The sequence below is a fragment of the Apium graveolens genome, chromosome 2 (assembly GCF_009905375.1).
Source record: "Apium graveolens cultivar Ventura chromosome 2, ASM990537v1, whole genome shotgun sequence".
NCBI classification, from domain to species: Eukaryota; Viridiplantae; Streptophyta; class Magnoliopsida; order Apiales; family Apiaceae; genus Apium; species Apium graveolens.
The window spans coordinates 68023483-68044874 of record NC_133648.1 but is presented as its reverse complement, the minus strand read 5'-3'; the positions used below and the strand labels follow the sequence as shown (position 1 = coordinate 68044874).

General features: G+C 35.2%; 3 protein-coding genes and 2 non-coding genes across 6 annotated transcripts; 1 reads left to right on the top strand and 4 right to left on the bottom strand.

The window, feature by feature from the left end:
- Positions 1-55: 55 nt before the first annotated feature.
- On the bottom strand, positions 56-2361 carry LOC141707498 (small ribosomal subunit protein eS4-like). Its single transcript, XM_074510693.1, has 5 exons — positions 2219-2361; positions 1565-1642; positions 1286-1466; positions 980-1077; positions 56-694 (listed from the first exon to the last, which is right to left on the bottom strand). Exons 1-5 carry the CDS (start codon positions 2219-2221, stop codon positions 260-262), a joined length of 795 nt encoding a protein of 264 aa, XP_074366794.1. The 5' UTR covers positions 2222-2361; the 3' UTR covers positions 56-259.
- A 507-nt stretch (positions 2362-2868) lies between these two features.
- LOC141707497 (protein TIC 56, chloroplastic) lies at positions 2869-6345 on the bottom strand. Its single transcript, XM_074510692.1, has 5 exons — positions 5518-6345; positions 4557-4754; positions 3839-4121; positions 3544-3706; positions 2869-3344 (listed from the first exon to the last, which is right to left on the bottom strand). The coding sequence occupies exons 1-5, from the start codon at positions 6200-6202 to the stop codon at positions 3180-3182; spliced, it is 1494 nt and encodes a 497-aa protein (XP_074366793.1). The 5' UTR covers positions 6203-6345; the 3' UTR covers positions 2869-3179.
- An 847-nt stretch (positions 6346-7192) lies between these two features.
- On the bottom strand, positions 7193-11789 carry LOC141707496 (kinetochore protein SPC24 homolog). 2 transcript variants are annotated; one of them, XM_074510690.1, is made up of 6 exons: positions 11578-11789; positions 11262-11484; positions 8672-8813; positions 8466-8567; positions 7580-7656; positions 7193-7470 (listed from the first exon to the last, which is right to left on the bottom strand). In XM_074510690.1, the coding sequence occupies exons 2-6, from the start codon at positions 11437-11439 to the stop codon at positions 7364-7366; spliced, it is 606 nt and encodes a 201-aa protein (XP_074366791.1). In that variant the 5' UTR covers positions 11440-11484; positions 11578-11789; the 3' UTR covers positions 7193-7363. The 2 variants fall into 2 exon arrangements, with proteins under 2 accessions (XP_074366791.1, XP_074366792.1); XM_074510691.1 differs by having other exon boundaries at positions 11262-11472.
- Positions 11730-11811, top strand: TRNAS-CGA (transfer RNA serine (anticodon CGA)). Its single transcript has one exon. It is a non-coding gene; the product is annotated as a tRNA-Ser (tRNA).
- Positions 11812-16189: 4378 nt separating this feature from the next.
- Positions 16190-16296, bottom strand: LOC141709679 (small nucleolar RNA R71). Its single transcript, XR_012570244.1, has one exon. It is a non-coding gene; the product is annotated as a small nucleolar RNA R71 (small nucleolar RNA).
- Positions 16297-21392: the final 5096 nt, after the last annotated feature.

The following is a 21392-nucleotide window of genomic DNA, read 5'->3' as shown; positions in this document are numbered from 1 at the left end:
CAATCAATACCACAACAGACCAAGTACCATATCAAGACTACTTCACTAACAAATATACGGACTGAAGTTCCGAAGTTTTCTATTTCTAACCAAAATCAATAGACAATTTAACCAAATTTCCAACTAACAAAATATTTTTTCATGATTTGCAGTTCAACAGAGAATAAAACATAATTTCATGAGAATAAATCCTAAGGTAGATAACAGCCACCTGCTTGTAAATTCAGCAGATAAAACTCTGCTAAAATGTCCACACAATTTATGCAGTTGCAGCAGCCTGGGCAGCAGTCCTCTTCCTGGCCTCCTCAATGATGGTCAATTTGATACCCTTGCCCTTGGGAAGAGACACCCATGGCTTTGAACCCTTTCCAAGAGTAAAGACATTCCCTAAGCGAGTAGCAAACTCATGACCAAGTGCATCCTGAATGTGAACAGTCTCAAAACTCCCCTTATGCTTCTCTCTGTTCTTGAGAATTCCAACACGTCCAGTGTTCCTTCCTCCGGTCACCATGACAACATTGCCAACATCAAACTTAATAAAGTCAACAATCTTGTTTGCCTCCAAATCGAGTTTGATAGTGTCATTAGCTTTGATGAGGGGATCAGGATAGCGGATAGTTCGCCCATCATAGGTGTTGATGTATGGAATACCTTTCTGACCAAACTGGACGGATCTCACTTTGCACAGCTTAAACTGTTAGGGGGGAAACCAAGTACTAATCAGACAAACTGGTCAAATAAATCTACAAAAAATTCCTTTTAATCACTTTTAACTTTATAAGCATATGAAATCCTAAAGGCAACATCGCCATGATAAAAGAACTGTATGCAAACAAAGTCAAGAGATACACTAACACCGGAAAAAATACAACATTTCACACAATTGGTTGTTCAATCAAATCTAAGATGATCTCACAAACTTGCTCATACACTTAAAAGAATGAAAATACAGAATATGAGATCAGGTGAATAAATATACCTTTGATTCCTCATCTCTAACGGAGTGTAAGCGGAATCGACCTTTGGTGTCGTAGAGGAGACGGAAGTTCTCATTAGTCTTGGGAATCGACACAACATCTGGGGATGAAGTACATAAACATAAAGATCTAATACCGTGATCGCAAGATATAAGCTACAGAAAACACTACATTCGAAAATAATGGAACATTTGGTATTTAATCTGCTCGTCTTAATTACCATTGGAGATGCACAAATTACCATTGGTAAATTACCAAAAGAATATAAGCCTGCCAATAATTTTAAGGTTGATAGATAATGTGCATACCCATGAAACCAGCTGGGTAGGTCTTGTCTGTCCTAACCTTGCCATCAACAAGGACATGACGTTGCATCAAAATAGATTGGACTTCACGATAAGTGAGAGCATACTTGAGCTTGTTTCGCAATATAAGGATCAAAGGCAAGCATTCCCTGGATTTATGGGGTCCAGATGAAGGCTTGGGAGCCTGAATAAAAAGAAATTTAATACATGGTCAAATTAAACCGTCTAGGAAATTTAACAGAGAAATATAACAAAAAAATTGAGAATCTAGGAGTTACTTACAAATGCACCACCAAGTTTATCAAGCATCCAATGCTTAGGCGCATTGAGCCTCTTCAAATGCTTCTTAAGTCCTCTTGCCTATTTCACCACAAAGAATCCAATTTTCAGTAAATGTAACAAAAAATTAAAGAATACTAATAACATTTCCAGCCTAAACATATAACCAGAGCAGATTACTTGCTTGAATATATCCAATGCCCCTACACACTATACTCGAAAAACATAGGTTCTTAAATATTACATTGCTCTATATCTCATTCACACGCTTCTAATCTTTTTTCCCGTAAATCGTAAATACAATTCACAAATCTACTACAAATGTCCATACCTCTTTAATAATATTTAAAATGTACATTGCTCGACATAAAATTACGGCAAATTTTCTTTCAATTTTATTATTTGGTAATTTTTCTAGATATAACATCGAAATTAGATCGAATATAGCTCTGCATTACACACCCACACCCACACTTGTACATAACATGAATTATAATTTACAACGAAACATAACCATTCGAGATTTGCTGAAGACATAGAATCTAATGCAATTGAAACAACAACTCGGATATACATATCAAATCAATCATTTAAAAAGTGTATAAGCATTAAGATCACAGAATACAAAAACGTGTAGATGAGATTAGAGTGACTGACCATGGTTGCTGTGTGGGTATTGCTGTTGCGCCTCCGTCAAGTTGGATTTAAAACTGGTAGTATTGTAAATGGCGGCCAACACTAAACCCTAGATTACCATTTCTTTTGTTTTTATAATGCAGACCCGGTTGTTTATTTTGTTTGGGTTTTTTTCTATTGGGCTTCGTTTGGGCCTCTTTTCTTTTGCACCCATGTTTGTTTTTCTATAACTATGACAAAATATCTTTAAAAAATATATTTGGGAATTAAGTTATAAATATTTGTAAAAATACCAAAAATTAATAATTTCTTGTGTGTTTAATGGATAAGTGAAATAAAAATTTTAATATTTTGATTTTGATTTTAATTTTGTCTTAATTTGGGTCAATTGAATAATTTTTTTAGCATTTGTTAATAGTAAAGTATGTATTATTTTATTTTAATCTCATTCAATAGTATAACTTTTTTGTCAGATTAATATTATTTATTATTTTGAATTAGCCCAGGAATATTATATCGATCAAATTTCAACCAAGTATATTTAATTTTTATTTTAATCCAGATCAATATTATAATTTTGTTTTAATCCGGATAAAAAACATAGATTATTGTGCTTTAACTATTCAACTTCTAAAATATAGAGCAGTATTTAATTACCAAAAAGTTAAAAGTAACATCATCTCAAATGTATACCAATCAAAAAGTCACTAAACTGCAAACTCTTTTGCCGAAATTTAATTTTATACTAAATATTTGCCTTCAAAGGCACCAACAAGTCTAATATACTCTACAAAAGGTACAGTATCTGCAATTTTACATCAACCCAGTAGTGATAAACAAGGCTCTCACATCACATTCTAAATCCAGTTTCCATGTGGACATAAAACAAATCCGGGCCATGTTTGCATAAGATGATCCAAGACGCGTATGCTTAAAACCTTGGACCATTAAAGTTTAACATGCTTATCAGAATTTCCTCTCATTACACTTGAGACTTTTTCCTTTCCTCCCGTATCTTTTTGCGTCTCTCAAGCCTTTCAAAATAATCAGCTTCGAGTTTCTTCATAAAAGGTTTGAAACCTGGCATTGCTTCCTTCAATACACTCACTACCTCATCATTGAGGTTTACAAAACATTCAAAAAGTTCCTGCATTTATAAGTTCAAGGAGAAAAATGAATATATGAGCTCCAACTACTAAATGCGCACAACATTTCCTGCATGGTTCTTCTGAATATAAGCCTCATTACAGCGCACAGCCACACAGGATTCATTTGGAAAAATGAGCAGAAAACAGGATGAGAAATACTCAATTCAGAATTAAATCACTGGCAGAAAATAGAAGTACCTCGACTTCTTCATTCCACAGTTGAATGTATGGTGGACCAGTAGTGAAGGAACCAAGTGGCTCACGGTACCACTTACCACTATAAGTTATCTGATCCATGGCTTGTTCTACACTCAGAACTTCCCATGGCCTCAAACCAGGTATAGCTTTAGCCAGTTGGAGCCTTTTCAACAGAAGAAATTTAAAAGGAGTACATCAACAAATTAGGATGGGTGAAAAATTTATGATGTACAGGGACTATTCAAATACAGGGAACATGAACTTAAAAAATCAATGGCTACCGTTCCAAAATTACCTGAGATCTTTAGGGATGTATTTGTTTGGCATGTGATCGTTTTCCAATATAGATGTGAGCTCAGAACCACTGGCCCATAGAAATAAGGCATGGCTAGGAATTCTTACACCTGGCCAAACACCATCATTAGCTTCAAGTACAGTCAAATCACGTCTCTTGCTCTCATAAGCTTCGTCCTGGAGCTGCTTATAAGATTTCTTCTCAAATCCCTTTAAGGGCACCCATGGAGGTATACCTTTCTGCAGTTTGTGGAGGAAAGCTGTTGCAGCAGCACCTAGCCTAACTGGAAAATTATCCTGATAAGTCTAGGATCATGGAAACAGAAACATGAACATTACGTTCTCTATAGACATCCTATCGACGAAATGATAGAAAGACATAAAAGAATAGACAAGGATATACAGGGTAAATTTAAAGAAATATAATCCAATAATCATGGGATTAAACTTGGTTAAACACATAAATGGAAATGTATGATTAAAAAAAGGAATTACGACAGTAAGAAAACATAAGGTTGAATGAAGTACTGAAAGACTATGATCTCTCTCACTTAAGTAGGACAAGTTGGTCTAGTTGCTCAAAGTTATCATGGATACGGAAATTTTATGGTTGCTATAATACTTACCGACTTCAAATTAAATTTAAAAAGAAATGAAAAATTGTACTCGAGGATAACATATAATATTTTGTAAAAGAGAAAATGAAATTCCCTACAAACCTTCCCATGTGGCAACTGCACGTTCCATGCCATAAATCATGCCAATAGGTGCCCATTCATCCATATCCTCCCCCCAAACAAAGGTGTGCTTATCAATGATTCCAGCACCCCAGGCAGTCTTAAGCTGGATAAGTTCCATCGGACCTCTTGTACGGCCCAACCGGTCCTTGTAGAACCAGCCACCAGTCTTCATGATAACTATAATGATGACATTTATATTCTCATCAGTACAGTATCGTAATGTCTACTGCGTATTGAAAGAATGAAAAGCAGTCGAAACAACTTTTCAAACACAGTTAAAACTAGTAATACATGTGCGAGTAGAAACTTCTTATTAAAGAGTAGGAGCACTGAACTATAGTTCTGCAAAACCTTTATGCATGAGGAATAAAATGTCTAAAGAAAGGAATGCTAAACTGAAATAAAGGTGAAAGATATTGATTCAAGATAGAGTAGTGTGATTTGTACGGTAAGGTTTTGTCAACCAAATGAGTAAAGGTAGCAATTAACACTCATCCCTATATTGGTGGAAATTGAGATTGAGCTCTAGTATTTAGTTGTATAAATAGAACGGAATAAAGGAATGAATGAAAATATCGAAAGAATACCCCTAAACAGTACAAAATTCATTGAATCCCGCACTATCTCATTCCTCCCAAGTCCCAACTTAACGAGTGTTCTTTTTCTTGATATGAACAAGTCAGCTTTAGAGAATAGCCATCATCGTACTTAACGTAACTTACTAAATAAATTTAAAGAAACTATCAATAGCATTTTATACACCTGACTTGCGCTACTACCATATATCCATATATCCATACTCCATATCAATCCACAACTTTCAGAAATTAATTATGTCTACTTTATACACATTCAACCTTGTCATTACACAAACTAACAACTCCACATAGAAAACTATAATCAACAAATTCAAAACAAGCTACATTGCACAAAAACTCACAATCATAATATCGTTTCTCGAGTCTCTTATACCCAATAGCCTGCGAAACATCAATAGGCCTCCCAGGCGGATACGGGCGTTGCTGAAACCCCCAAAGTCCAAAAAAGAACTGCTTAGTAAAATCCCAAAACTTATTATCAGCTTCTCTCTGAGTCTTAAACGCCTTCCTCGGCATTGGCCTGCCATCCAAACCAATCACATGAGGCACATCTTTCCAATACTTACTATCCTCCTTATGATATGGACTCTCATTCTCCTTCAACGCAATCTCATTAAGCCTATCAGCAATCTTCTCAGCCTGAACCAAGAATTGCACAACCGGGCTGTTTCGAAACTCACTCCACCACTTATCATTCTCCTCAATCTCTTCCTGAGTTGGGTTTTCTTTCTTTTCAATAAGTGGGTCTTCATTCATTAGCCTATCAATTTCCGGGTCGTGTCTGTAATCGGGTCGGGTCTCACATTCCCAGTAGAATTGGTCCAGCATTTGCCTGTACTTTCCAGGTTTTTTCTCTTCCGGGTCGGGTGTGATGGGGTTTGAAGCTGTGAGTGAGGCGAAAAGGGGGGATTTGGGCTGGGGTTTAAAGGGGTTTAGAGAATCAAGAAATGGGGAAATGGGTTGAAATGGGTTGGGTGGTTTCTTGAACCAGTTTTCACCAAATGGGTTGAAATTAATTGACGCCATTAGTGCAAAGATTGAAGCTTTTTTTACAGAGGAGTGAGTTATGAAGAAGGCGGAGATGCTTAAGATGTTAATGGCCAAATGGGTAACAAAGTGGGAGGTTCATTTGGAAATTGCTGATAGATAGATACACCAGGGTTTATCGTATCAAGGCCATTTCTTTTTAGAAGCTGCATTTTAATTTATTTTTTTACATAAATAACTTTAATCTTATTTTTTTAAAAAAAATAATTTTAATCTATGGAAGTTTTACACTAATGCTCAAATACTTTCTTTCGGGCATAAAAATTAGTGAGAATTATGTATTAATTTTCTTTTATGACAATGTTATAAGTGAAATTTGAATTGAAAAATCTTTTCACCTTCATTTCAAGAAAGCTAAAAAAAATGCCTTACTTTGTGCTTCATCCTATATCGTTTTATTCTAGCATATATATATAGTATGCGGAATTACAAGCCCGTTATTTTAGCGGGGATGCGATTTTTTTTAATTGATGTGAAACCTCAAGTATGCCACATTGCCAAAGTGCAGACTGCAGAGTAAGGGTAGACCAAGGTTGCCCCCACATCTCTAATTTTGAATTTAATAAAAAAATCTTTTTAGGTAATTATAAAACGTCAAATAGTTGGATGAAACAGTAGTACAAATTAGGAACTTATAATTCATAAGCCTTTTAACGAATATTTGTTTAAATAATCGTAAGTTAGGAACTTAAAATTCATAAATTTTATAAGGAATATTTTTTTAAACAATCGTACAAGTTAGAGACATAAAATTCATAAATATTTGGGGAACATTTATTTAAGGAATTAAATTCCATGATGGAATTCACAAGCCGGGCTAGTACCAATCGTAACAAGGCAAGCCAACAAGTGTTGATACGGTAGTGTTGATACGGTGATTGAGCTCTTGTACCCCTTGCACGACTTCCAGCGTGCGCATGTGTAATCAATTACAAAAAAGAAAAACCGTAACAAGGCAAGCTTCTAAACTGATGCAGAATAATCTTAAAATGGTGAACTGGTTCAAGTAAAAAGTTAAGAAAGCCTCACACTACTACAATGCACACGAGCTAAAACTGGAAAAGTTGAATAATAATTTACTACATGACTACAATACTGCCGATTTCACATGCCTTCTGATGGAAGAAGGTACAAATTTAGTTAAAGATTTATCATCTTCCACATGCGATTACATGTATCATACGGCGACATCTTCAGGGGATCAAATTCAAAGTTCTGAACTACTTTGTTTTCTCTTTCTACAATATCTGTAGTTGACGAGATTAAGGAGAACTATCCAATTTAGGATACCAAGAAGCAAAAGTTGGCAAACTAGATGTAATATTAGAGTCACAAGAAAAAAATAGTAAAGGATACGGCCTGATATTGTAGACTGCTGCTCATTCAACTTAGGAATGACATTAGTAACAGAAGCATACATTGAAAGCTTCATCCTGCAAGATAAGGTAAGTGGTTTGATTCCAAAGATTTAGAACTGAGATGCTTTACCAATTTCAGAAACATATTAAATGTTATAAATGATAAAGCAGATAATGCAACCTCTGTGCAACAGGAAAAACAATAAGAATCTTGGAATTATTCTTTTGTGAACTGTAGAAAAGGAAGTGCATTTTATGGTATCAGTATAACAAAATATACACTTGCAACTAATACCAAAAGGATGCTACATGCAGGCTCAATTTACAAAATTTAGCAGATGCAAATCCCTTGCCGACAGGAAGCTAACTGCTTCAAAATTAACCACTCAATAACATTTGATCATTCTAATGAGGTTTTATGTGTCCTAGCTTTTTACATAGTTCTGTACAGCCTCTGTACATATATTGTTACTAAAATGGTAGATGAGGAATAAACTCAAATGACAGAGAGAGTAGAAGTAGTAAAAGCAAATTAAATGCAGTTTGGTTTTGTTAAATAGGAAATAACTTTGTACAGACATTCATCCCCTCCATAACACGCAATCATGCAACACTCCTATGCTAATCCATGCCAACCTTGAAAATGTGAATTCTGTAACAAACTATATGGACTCTCCAATTAACTTTAATTTACTTATCTACCATTTTCCTAGCAAAAAATTGACTTTCAACAAATTATCAAAGTCCAGTAAAATAAAATTGCAATACATTTTGGTATTGATTTATAATTGAAAATTAACAAGCTCTGTAAAGAGACTCAGGACATTACAGATATATGATATTTATGGCATAATCTAAAGTTTGGATGTGTTTTAGAAACTCACTGTGCTCTTAACTCATGTTTCTCAAGTTTTCTTAAACTTTCTCTTCTTTCTTCAATAGAACCCCTCTGATGTTCCAGATCATTGATGTCACTGGTAATCGTTGTGTTGACATAAACGAAAGATCCCACTAATCAGTGACATTTCATTTGCGTAAACAAAAATCAATAAACATGAAACTTCAATGGAAAATAATAAAAAATTCTTATCTAAGCTCTTCTATAAGAAAACGCTCTCTCTCGGCTTCTTCTTCCAACTCTTTTTGTAGCATATCAAGTTCTGAGTCTGCAGCAACTTCTGATTTTGCTGCATCTATTTTCTGGTTGCACAAATCTAACTTTTTCTGATAATCTGGTAAAATTCATTAGCACAGAGCCGTTATAACACAAAAAAACTTAAAAAGATCTTTTTACTGATTCACACACTTTGATTCTTAGATATAGCACGTAATCAACTCCTTGACACACAAAAGAAAAAACACAGAGCAAAACGAAACTAAATATTTGTAGCGCACTTTTACATTATGCTTAATGTGAAGCTTTTTGGGAACCAATTAAACTCATTCCACCATATGGTTTCAGCCATTTACATAGTCATCGGCTTGATGTGTTGATCATGTATTGAAATGCGAAGTAAAGCAAGAGTGTTTGCATCAATCCAATTTTAAACAATTCAAAAAACTAAAACAACCACATGCTACATTTGTTTGTCACTTTGCCTACTTCTCTATCTATCTTCACCCTACTGTCTCTTTTTCTCCTTGTTTCCCTAGGTATACATTTACCACCTCAATGTTCACTCCCACCATTACATACGTCAACTGTCTACATTATACTAAAAGAGAGTACAAACTTGACATGTGTTACTCTCTCATTAAATTGGACACTTGTCATTTCCTTGTTAAATATAGTTGCTTATGTGGCAAGCTCCTCTAACTTAACAAAAAAAATCATTTTCCACTAAATCTCTCTCCTTAATTATCTTTTCTTTCTCCACTAATTCTCTCTCTTCTTCATTTTCATACCTCCTTATTTTAATTTTTTTTTATCTCATTTTTCCTTCATTACCATTGCAAATCTTCTTTTTTTACAAATGTATCTTTTAATAATCTGTTCATAGAAATTGCCGGATTGAGTCGGAGTCGAAATCAGAATTTGGAACGACAGAGGATTAAGTTATAACAATTTGAGTTATTCAATTGTGTTCATCATTATAAATCTTCACGTAATGTATTTGAATAAAATATAAAATATGTCTATTTATAATTATATATATTTTATTTCGTAAATATAAAATATACCATATTTAATATATTCTTAAAAGTTATATATATTAAATTTTAAATATTAATTTAAATTAAAATAATTATTATATATACCGGACATGTGTCCGGGAACTAATCTAGTATCACTTCCATATTTCAGACACAGTAAATACTTTGTGAATTAACAGAAGTACATTTGTACAAGTTTAACTGTAAGTAAGATGCATGTAAATATTTCCGTAATAAAGAAATTTAGCCACATATTTATTATCTACACTACATGAACGAAAAACAAATCCTAGAGCCTAAACTGGAAAAGAAATGGACATTAGAGCAACTCAAACAGTTGTTCAACTTGTAAAAATATACCTTAGCCCAATTATACATCTCATAATGCACCTTACCTCTTCATTATTCAATTTCACCATCACCTCAGTCTATACAGAATTATAGATCACTTCAACTAGTAAAAAAAAGACGGTACTTAATGTTCAGACAAAGGAAGTTAGAGTGTTTCATAATCTTCTTCTGAGGCTGAATATACGACCATGGCCTCTGATTCATCTGAAATATACAAGGGCTGTTATTGAGGAACTTGGAATACTAATCTTAAACCTGTTACATTGCACTGTGATAATCAATCTGGTTTGCATATTTCCAAGAACCCTGTTCTCCATGAGAGGACTGAACATTAAAAAAAAAATTGATTGCCCACTTGAGACAAAGTGCTGGAAGGTTTAATTCAGTTCACATATTTTCCTACTACATTTCAGCTAGCTGATTTGTTCACTAAGGTATCTCCTCTCATCAATTTCTTTCTTTTCTTTATGAGCTAGGAACTTATCCTCCTGTCTAGTCCTATGCACTTCAAAGCTTGAGGGAGGGGCGGGGGTACTGACTACTGATGTAAATGAAACGGAGTCAACTCAGTCAACGAATCCAGCTAATATGCTAGCTTAGCTTGGAGTTCGTTAGGAAAGTCGGTTCAAGAGATTTAATATACTTTCAGTATAAATACAGTGTCAGTTAATTGTTTTTTTTAACTTATCTCTTTCTACAATGATAAGCTGTAGGTCGAATCTTTCAGTAATGGAGTTAATATATAATGTTGGCTAGCTCTTCTTCAATTCATCTTCATCACAATATACAGTCTAAACCTAGTGATGCTAACAAAAACAGGAGTAAATTTGTACTCCTCTAATTTAATTTATTATAAGGACTACGTTCAATTTTTACAATTCATACATAAAACCACATTCAAAACCTTCTCTCTTAAATAAAACATGTGCCTTAAATTCAAATAATACTAGTACAATGTTCAACTTGCTTTCTGAAAACAATACTCATTACCAAATATCTATCCATTTGGCAAAACAAATAAACACGAAATTAACAACAAAACGACTACCGAGAAACAGAAAAATAAAACCATCACGACACACACAACTAATCAACCATCTATCTACACTTCATTATCAAAAATTAACAGACTAGAATAAAATAATCTAAAATAAATAAGATAAGAATTATCATACCGAGTATCGAGGTCTCTACGCTCTTAAAATCGCCATCAGTTTGCGACATAAGAAGGTTGGATTGCTCCAAATACTCGCTCAAATTACTGCTATCTCTTTCAGACTTCAAAAACTTGATTAAATCGTCACTGTAAGAAATCAAATTCTTCATATCGAAGCTTCTAGGAGCTTCTCCCATTGAAAATTATTATCTCTATAGACAATCTCCAAGCTGCAGTAATAACTAGGGTTAATAGATCAATTAGTTTCCTCACACACCAATAACAAAACAATTACACATACACATAAAAAAGATATACGTACAGATATAAGTTACCTGCGATTCAAATTGATAAGATTTGATTCAATCTGGGAGTGAAATTGGGGATGTGAAAGAGGGAAAAAACAGAAATGTTTCAGTTTTCAAATTAAAATAATGATACAGTTTAAATTGGTTAAATATGCTTTTTGTAATCACTTGTAAAATCAGTCGATATGTCCGAGTGGTTAAGGAGACAGACTCGAAATCTGTTGGGCTTGTCCTGCGCAGGTTCGAATCCTGCTGTCGACGCCGCCGAATAATTTTGCCTTCAGTTTTCCATCTGCTTTTTTTATGTAACATTTGTGTAAATTTATTATAATTTTACTAGGCTAAAACTCGTGCGATACACAGATTTTTTTAATATTATTTAATTTTTTGAATTTAATTTATAAGAAAATTATAAATAATATTTATTTGAAATTATAATAAAATATTTTGATAATAATTACAAATACATAGGTATGTAAGGAAGTGATATTTTAGTTTTAAATAATTTATTTATTTAAATAATACATATTCATTATTTTAGTGTGGCTCGATTATACTAAGTAATCATCTCTATTTTCGTTTTATTAAAATAATATGTATATTATAGAAATTAAAGAAAACCCAAAATTATATAAACTCAAATATTGTGTATAGAAATCAACTATCAAATTTTAATATTTCGGCTAGGTTGGATCCTAGTTATCCTACTCTTTTAAATCTATATTATAACTACCATCAAATTAGTTAGACTCTTTAATTTTATTTTACCTTGAATCAATAATATAAGAATTACATTTAATTTGAATTTATTTCTGATTTTAGGGAAGTTTAATAATATACATTATTAATTTTTAACCTCAGGTCGTTATATGTGACAAATCTGGCTAATATCATTAGTTTGTTTTAAATTTCATTTTAGCTATAAATAAATATTATAATATTCGCTCGTAAGGGTTGACTGAGTTGGTTAAAGAGGAGATAATTATCCTCTTGGTCACAGGTTCGAATCTCAAGGTTGGATAATTTTTTATTATGCCTCCTGAGCCCGTGGAGTTTAACCAATGCGCACTCCAAAAATAGCGGCTGCGGTATCACTGCGATAAAAAATATAATATTTTAAAATGAATAAATGATATATTTTATTTTGTTTTAACATAATGACATTATACCCATCAGCGAATTAACATTCAAATTTTAATTTTTTTTATCTCGGTTCAATAATATATTTTTTTAGTCAGATCGGTAATATTTATTATTTTATTTTAGCATGAGTTATCAAATCTTTATTTTAGCTTAAGGCCTATTATATCAACTAAAATCCGGCTAAATATACTTAGTTTTTTGTTTAATTTTATTTTAGTACGGGGTGGATATTATTTTGTTTTAGACCCAATGAATAATATATATTATTTTATTTTAACCTGATGACATTATATCGACCAAACAAATTTTCTTTCAATTTTTATTTTAATTTAGCTTGGTCCAATTATATAATATTTTAGCGGGATCAATAGTCTATTAGTTTATTTTAGCCCGAGCCTAAAAATCCAACTAACTACATGTAGTTATTTTCATTTATTTATTTAAGATTTGATCAATAGTAGAATTTTGTTTAACCCGGCTTAGGTGAATTTTATATTTTTTTGTTTAAACCAAAATCATTAGACCTATTATAATTCTGTTGTGAATATATATTTTATGAGAGTGTTTTATTTTAAATATTACTATAATTACAGTGATTGGCCAGACCGACTACCAACCAAACTTTTATTATTTCGTCTTTAATATAATAGTATAAATATTATAGAAGATAGATCGATTGATAGATAGATAATCAACATATATTAAAAATAATTGGCCATAATATTTTAGAGAAAGATTTGTTTTATTTGGAGAAAATTAAAAAGACAACATATTTTACTTATAAAATGTATAAATTAAAAAGAAGTGTTTATTTGTAAGGAAAGAGTTGTTTTAGTTGGTGAAAATAAATGAGACAACATATTTTACTTATAAAAGTAATTGGTTAGATATTAATTAAGTAAGAGTAATTGAGTAAAATATTAATTTGTTTTTAAGAAAAGATAATTATGTAACTGAAGGAAGAACAATAAAGTTTCGTATTTAATATAATAATATAGATAGATAAATAAATCGACTTCAAAAATCAAATATTTATTTTATTTTGTTTATGTAATTGAATTGTAAGCTAATGCTTACTTTAAGTATATTTCTCTTTAAATTAATGAGAAAAATTATATAAAATTAAATATTTTTTATTATGGACTCGTACAAAATATATACGCGACAACTACTGGTTTAGAGATGCATATGGTTTTGACTTTTGCATTGTTTTAAAAACAGAGGGTTTTTGCATTGTCTTAAACGATGTGATGAGATTGTTGTTGTTGTCAAAAAATAAGGATGATGATACTAAGTTGTTCTTGTAAAGGAATTAAAACTTTATGGATTGTTAAAGTCAAGAAGCTTAACAAAGTCTTTAAGTAAAACAATATTTAAATAAAATAAACAATTAAGTAGCTGAAAAAGGTAATTTATTAGTTATTGATAAGTGGCATTTTATACCACTTAGAGCGTCTCATAACGGCTTGAATTGGTGTCTTGAACTCGAGTATTTTGTGTATTTGACGTGTTTCGAGTGTTTTTGCATTTCAGGGTATAACTTGCTTAGATAGGGTATTTTCATCGAATAAAGCCTAAGGAAGTGTTTGGAATCAGTCCCGGGTTGATGTGCGAAGAATTCAGCAAAAACAGAAGCATAAATAGGAAATTTCCAAAAGTGATGTAGGCGCCCGCCTGATGGGAGCAGGCGACCTCCTGGTAGCATTCGCCCTCCTGGAAGAAGGAGGCGGCCGCCTGGGTGCGGATTTTCAGAATCTGGATTTTTATAATTCTATTACGATTGGACTTCTGTGAGCGCTGGTTCTTTTGAGTTATTATATAAACCTTTTGGGAAGACGTTTTCTTCATAAAAGATAATCGAGAGCGAAGGCAAGAAGATTGAGAAGACCGTTTTAGCACGCAACAATGAAGAAGAGGAAGCATACGTTTATCTTGTGATTCTTTTAATTCGTTGTAACAGTGGATGCTAGTTTTCTTTATGCTTTGAACCTTAATACTCTTGTGACGTACTTCATTATTTATTATGTATTTTTCTTAGTTTATATCGTTGTGTTATTATCATGTTTTCATATGAACCCATGGTGACGATGAGTTCTATAGGCTAATCGTGATCATGGGATCATAGCGGATTTACTATGGATTTCTTTAGTTAATTGTTCAATACCTTGGTATGTGGTGATTGTATGATATCTAGCATAGGTTGTGCTTATTCGTCTTATGTGCGTCGCGAACATGTAAGACAGCCTGCTAATCTCTTGTGAAGCGACAGTGAATCTTGAGATTTAGAACTTGCCATGCTAGCATAGGTTCGTGTATTGTATGCATGATTAGTGGGTAACTCTAACCGTTTTACTTGCCATGTGTAATCATCATGAATAACTTGCGCTTAAATCGTTATGTTGTCAAATTCTGTAGACATATAAGGTCTCAACATAATTGATGCTTATTCAACTTCTATCTTAATTGGGGATACTTAATAGAATGGTATTCGTACAACGAAAGTTGGTGTTTATCAGTTTCGTGTTGTTTGATTAATATCATCACCATTACATGCTAAGGGTAATAATAATAACTATTGAATGAAGTAGTAATGAAGTTATGATCTCATGTGTGTTTAATATTGTTAATTCAAGTGTTTAATTCTCGTAGTTATTATTAGTTAATCAACCTTAATTATTATTGTCTTGACATTGAAGAATAATCATACATTGGTGAGTAAGTGTTAATTAAATATAATTAATCAGAGTCTATGTGGGAACGAACTAGAAATCATTCTATATTACTTGCGAACGCGTATACTTGCGTGATTTATTTAGTGCATGCTTTGTGCCTAACAAGTTTTTGGCGCTGCTGCCGGGGACTCGATGTTAATTTGTTTAGTTTATGTACTTGCCATCACTGGTCATTAGGATTCATTGATTAAGACTTGTTACTTGCTGCTTTCGGTTGTGTTTCAGGTACTCTAGCGAGCGTTTATGCAAACACATTCTCGAACTCGCAAGAGAAATCTGGATAAAGCTGAGGAGACAGATTCAGCTCTTGACTTTCCAGAGAAGATAGTTTTGAAGATTCGGATATAGAGAGTGAAAAGAAAGAACCTGAAACAATGGGTGATCGTATAGTTCAAGCTGATCCAGCTCTTATGGACTTTTCTCGGCCTAAAATTGATGACATTCAGTCAAGCATCATTCATCCAGCTATTCAGGCCAATACTTTTGAAATCAAGCCGGGCACTACAGATGGTGCAGAATTCTATTTCTTTCGGAGGTGCTGCGACTGAAGACCCCAACATGATATCAGGAATTTTGTCGAAATCTGTAGTACTTTCAAATATAATGGTTTTACTGATGAGGCTATCAAGCTGAGGCTTTTTCCATTCTCTCTAAGGGACAAAGCTAAGGATTGGTTACATTCTTTACCAGCTGGGTCCATCACTACTTGGGAAGATCTTGCGCAAAAGTTTTTGGTGAAGTTCTATCCAATGGCCAAGATTGCAGCTATGAGGAGTGCTCTTACTCAGTTTGCGCAGCAACAAGGAGAATCTATGTGCGAAGCTTGGGAGTGCTACAAGGAGATGTTGAGAAAGTGTCCACATCATGGTATGCCTGACTGGATGGTGATCACTGGTTTCTATAATGGTTTGGGGGCCCAATCTCGGCCCATACTCGATGCAGCTTCTGGAGGCGCCTTGTGGGCCAAAAGCTATACTGAGGCCTATAATCTCATTGAAACTATGGTGGCAAACGAGTATCAAAACCCAACTCAAAGGATGATGCATGGGAAGGTAGCAGGTATTCTGGAAGTTGATGCAGCTACAGCTATTGCAGCGCAGCTATATGCGCTGTCTATGAAGATCGATTCTTTAGCCAACTATGGAGTAAATCAAATAGGTAATGTCTGTTAGCTTTGTGCAGGCTCTCATGCTACGAATCAGTATTCTCTTGTTAATGAATCTGTTCAGTATGTGAACAATTATGAGCGACCGCAGCAGCCTGTGCCAGCTACTTATCATCCTAATAACAGAAATCATCCCAATTTCAGCTGGAGCAATAATCAGAATGATGTTCAGCAACCATATCAGCAAGCTGCAAGTAAACAGTTTAATCCACCTGGATTCCAGCAACCTCAGCAATTTGCTCAAAGGTAATCATATCCTCAACAAGGAGGTGCTGCTCCACCTTCTAGTGCTGATTTTGAGGAGTTAATGCTGTTGTACAAAAGTCAGGCTATTTCTATCAAGACCTTGGAGAATTAAATTGGACAAATAGCCAATGCCTTGCTCAATCGTCAACTTGGCACACTTTCCAGCGATACTGAAGTGCCAGACAGGAAGGAAGCTAAAGAGCAAGTCAAAGCTGTCATCTTAAGGTCTGGAAAAGTTGCTGATGCTGAAAAAGCAAAAGAGGTAGAAGTTGAAGTTAAGGATGAAGAAGAAAAGCAAAAGGAGAAAGAGGGGGAACCAAGGAAGACTACTGTTGAACACACTCTGCCTGAGAGTAATACAGGGGAGAAACAGCTCTATCCTTCACCACCTTTTCCTAAGCAATTGCAAAAACAAAAGCTGGACAAGCAATTTGGTAAGTTTCTGGAGGTGTTCAAGAAACTTCACATCAACATACCTTTCGCTGAGGCTCTGGAGCAAATGCCTAGTTATGCGAAATTCATGAAAGGTATTCTTTCAAGGAAGGTGGAACTGGATGATCTTGATACCTTTGCTCTAACAGAAGAGTGTAGTGCCGTGCTGCAGCAAAAGTTACCTCCAAAGCTTAAAGATCTAGGCAGCTTCATCATTCTTTGCACAATTGGCAAGTTGTTATTTGACAAGTGCCTTTGCGATTTGGGAGCAAGCATCAATCTGATGCCGTTGTCTATCTTTAAAAAGCTAAATTTGCCTGATCCAAAGCCTACCTACATGTCTCTACAATCGGCTGATCGTTCGATTACATACCCACGAAGCATCGTGGAGGACGTGCTAGTAAAAGTGGACAACCTCATCTTTCCTGCAGATTTTGTCATTCTGGATTTCGAGGAAGATAAGAAGATTCCCATAATCTTGGAAATACCTTTCTTGGCTACAGGCCGCACCTTGATAGATGTGCAAAAAGGTGAACTCACTATGAGGGTGCAAGATCAAGATGTGACATTCAATGTGTTCAATGCGATGAAATTCCCTACGAAAGATGAGGAGTGCTTCAAGATGGATTTGGTCGATTCTGCAGTTACTTCAGAACTTGATCATGTGCTAAGGTATGATGCCTTAGAAAAAGCCTTATTGGGGGATTTTAACAGTGAAGATGATGAAGGCAATGAGCAGCTACAATATCTGAATGCTTCTCCTTGGAAACGAAAGCTAGACATGCCATTTGAATCTCTGGGAAATACTGATCTCAAGAATGCTGAGGGAAAGCTCAAACCATCTATTGAGGAAGCACCTACTTTGGAGCTTAAACCATTGCCTGAACACTTGAGGTATGCTTTTTTAGGTGATGCATCTACTTTGCCTTTTATTATTGCATCTGACCTTTCAGGTAGTGATGAGGACAAACTCTTGAGGATTTTATGAGAATTCAAATCGGCCATCGGATGGACTATAGCAGAAATAAAAGGGATCAGCCCTTCGTACTGCATGCATAAAATTCTTCTAGAGGAAGGTAGCAAGCCGACTGTTGAGCAACAACGAAGGCTTAATCCTATTATGAAAGAAGTGGTGAAGAAAGAAATTCTAAAGTGGCTGGATGTATGAATCATATATCCTATTTTTGACAATTCTTGGGTGTGCCCCGTGCAATGTGTACCTAAGAAAGGAAGTATTACTGTGGTAGCAAATAAGAAGAACGAGCTCATCCCCACTCGAACAGTCACAGGATGGAGGGTATGCATGAACTACAGAAAGTTGAATAAAGCCACGAGGAAGGATCACTTCCCTCTTCCATTTATTGATCAGATGCTTGACAGGTTGGCTGGTCATGAGTATTATTGTCTTCTGGACGGCTATTCGGGATACAATCAGATTTGCATTATACCTGAAGATCAAGAGAAGACTACTTTTACTTGTCCATTTGGCACGTTTACTTTTCGCAGAGTTTCTTTTGGCTTATGTGGTGCACCTGCCACTTTTCAGAGATGCATGATGGCTATATTATCCGATATGATTGGAAATAATGTCGAAGTGTTCATGGACGACTTCTCTGTCTTTGGACATTCGTATGATGAATGCTTGAATAATCTCCGTTTGGTACTCAAAAGGTGTGTTGAAACCAATTTGGTGCTCAATTGGGAAAAATGTCACTTTATGGTGCAGCAAAGCATCATTCTTGGGCATAAGGTCTCTAGTAAAGGTCTTGAGGTGGATAAAGCCAAGGTGGGCATCATTGAAAATCTTTCGCCACCTATTTATGGGAAGGGAATCCGTAGCTTTCTTGGTCATGCGGGTTTTATCGGCATTTCATCAAGGACTTCTCTAAGATATCTAAGCCGTTGTGCAACTTGCTCGAAAAAGAAGTGCCTTTCAAATTTGATGATGAATGCTTGGCAGCATTCGAGACTCTCAAGAAGAGTTTAATCACCGCACCAGTTATTACGACACCTGATTGGAGAAAACCTTTTTAGATGATGTGTGATGCTAGTGATTATGCGGTAGGGGCAGTTCTTGGGCAGCAAAAGAATAATATCTTTCATGTGGTTTATTATGCTAGTAAGACGCTAAATGGAGCCTAAATGAACTACACCACTACTGAGAAGGAGCACTTGGCTATAGTTTTTGGCTTCAAAAAATTTCGATCTTATCTACTTGGGACAAAGGTGACAGTGTTCACTGATCACGCTACCATCCGCTATCTGGTCTCAAAGAAGGATTCGAAACCTAGACTTATTCGTTGGGTTTTCTTGCTACAGGAATTCGAGTTAGAGATCAGGGATCGAAAAGGTACTGAAAATCAAGTAGCTGACCATCTCTCTAGATTGGAAAATCCCGAGTCTACTTCACATGATAAGACATTGATTAACGAATCTTTTCTGAATGAGCAGTTGTTCGAAATTTAAGAGGAAGAGCCATGGTTCGCAGACATTTTGAACTATCTTGTTAGCAATATAATGCCTCCTAATATGAATACAGCTCAAAATAAGATGTTTCTGCATGAGGTGAAGTGGTACATGTGAGATGAACCATATTTATTTAGACAAGGAGCTGACTAGATCATCAGGAGATGTATCCCATTTTGTGATACGGAGGGGATATTACTAGACTGTCATTCCACAGTTTATGCTGGATATTATGGTAGTGAAAAGACAGCAACTCGTATTCTTCAGGCAGGTTTTTTCTGGCCTACGTTGTTTAAGGATGCACATCAATTCGTTTTAAGGTGTGATCGTTGCCAAAGAGTTGGGAATCTTACCAGAAAGGATGGGATGCCTTTAAATGTGATGCTTGAAGTTGAGGTCTTCGATGTTTGGGGAATCGATTTCATGGGACCATTTATCTCGTCCTGCAATAATCAGTACATCTTGTTGGCAGTCGATTATGTCTCGAAATGGGTAGAAGTCAAGGCTCTACCGACTAATGATGCAAAGGTAGTGTTGAGTTTTCTTCATAAGCAGATATTCACAAGGTTTGGAATGCCACGAGTTATCATAAGTGATGAAGGGTCGCATTTCTGCAATTGTAAGTTCACTTCTATGATGCAACGCTACAATGTGAATCATTGTATTGCTACTGCCTATCATCCGCAAACTAATGGTCAAGCTGAAGTGTCTAATAGAGAGATCAAGCGCATTCTAGAGAAAGTCGTTTATTCCTCAAGGAAAGATTGGTCTTTGAAGCTCGATGAAGCTGTTTGGGCTTAGAGAACAGCATACAAGACTCCACTTGGGATGTCCCCATTTCAACTTGTCTATGGTAAGGGATGTCATTTACCTGCGGAGCTTGAGCATAAGGCTTATTGGGCATTGAAGAAGTTAAACCTTGATCTAGATGTAGCTGGGAAGAAGCGAATGCTTCAGTTAAATGAACTTGATGAATTTCGACTTCAAGCGTATGAAAACAACAAAATGTACAAGAAAAAGGTAAAAAGGTGGCATGACAGGAAGCTATCGTCTAAGTCATTCGTGCCGGGGCAACAAGTTCTTCTATTCAACTCTCGTCTCCGACTTTTTCCTGGAAAGTTGAAATCAAGGTGATCTGGACCATTTATTGTCAAAACTGTGTTTCCACATGGAGCGGTGGAGATTTTTGTGGACGATCCGGGCCAAGCATTCAAAGTAAATGGTTAAAGATTGAAGCACTATTATGGGGATATGACAAACCGTGAAGTGGTTAGTGCTGTTTTATTGTCAACTTGATCGCATTACTCTACGTCAAGCTAATGACGTAAAAGAAGCGCTTCTTGGGAGGCAACCTAAGATATGAGACTATAGGACACCTTAGAATTTAGTACTTTATCCAAAACCCCAAAAAAAAATCAGAAAAATATTGGCAGAAATTTTTTTCCAGAGACCTTGCAGACGCCCACCTGCTAGGATCAGGCGGCCGCGCGCTAGCAGGCGCCCGCCTGGCACCATCAGAAAAATGTTGGCAGAATTTTTTTTTCTAGAGACCTTACAGACGCCCGCCTGCTAGGATCAGGCGGCCGCGCACTAGCAGGCGACCGCCGGCGCCCCTGAATTTTGAAAAATTCATTTTCAGCCTATAAAAAAAATACAAA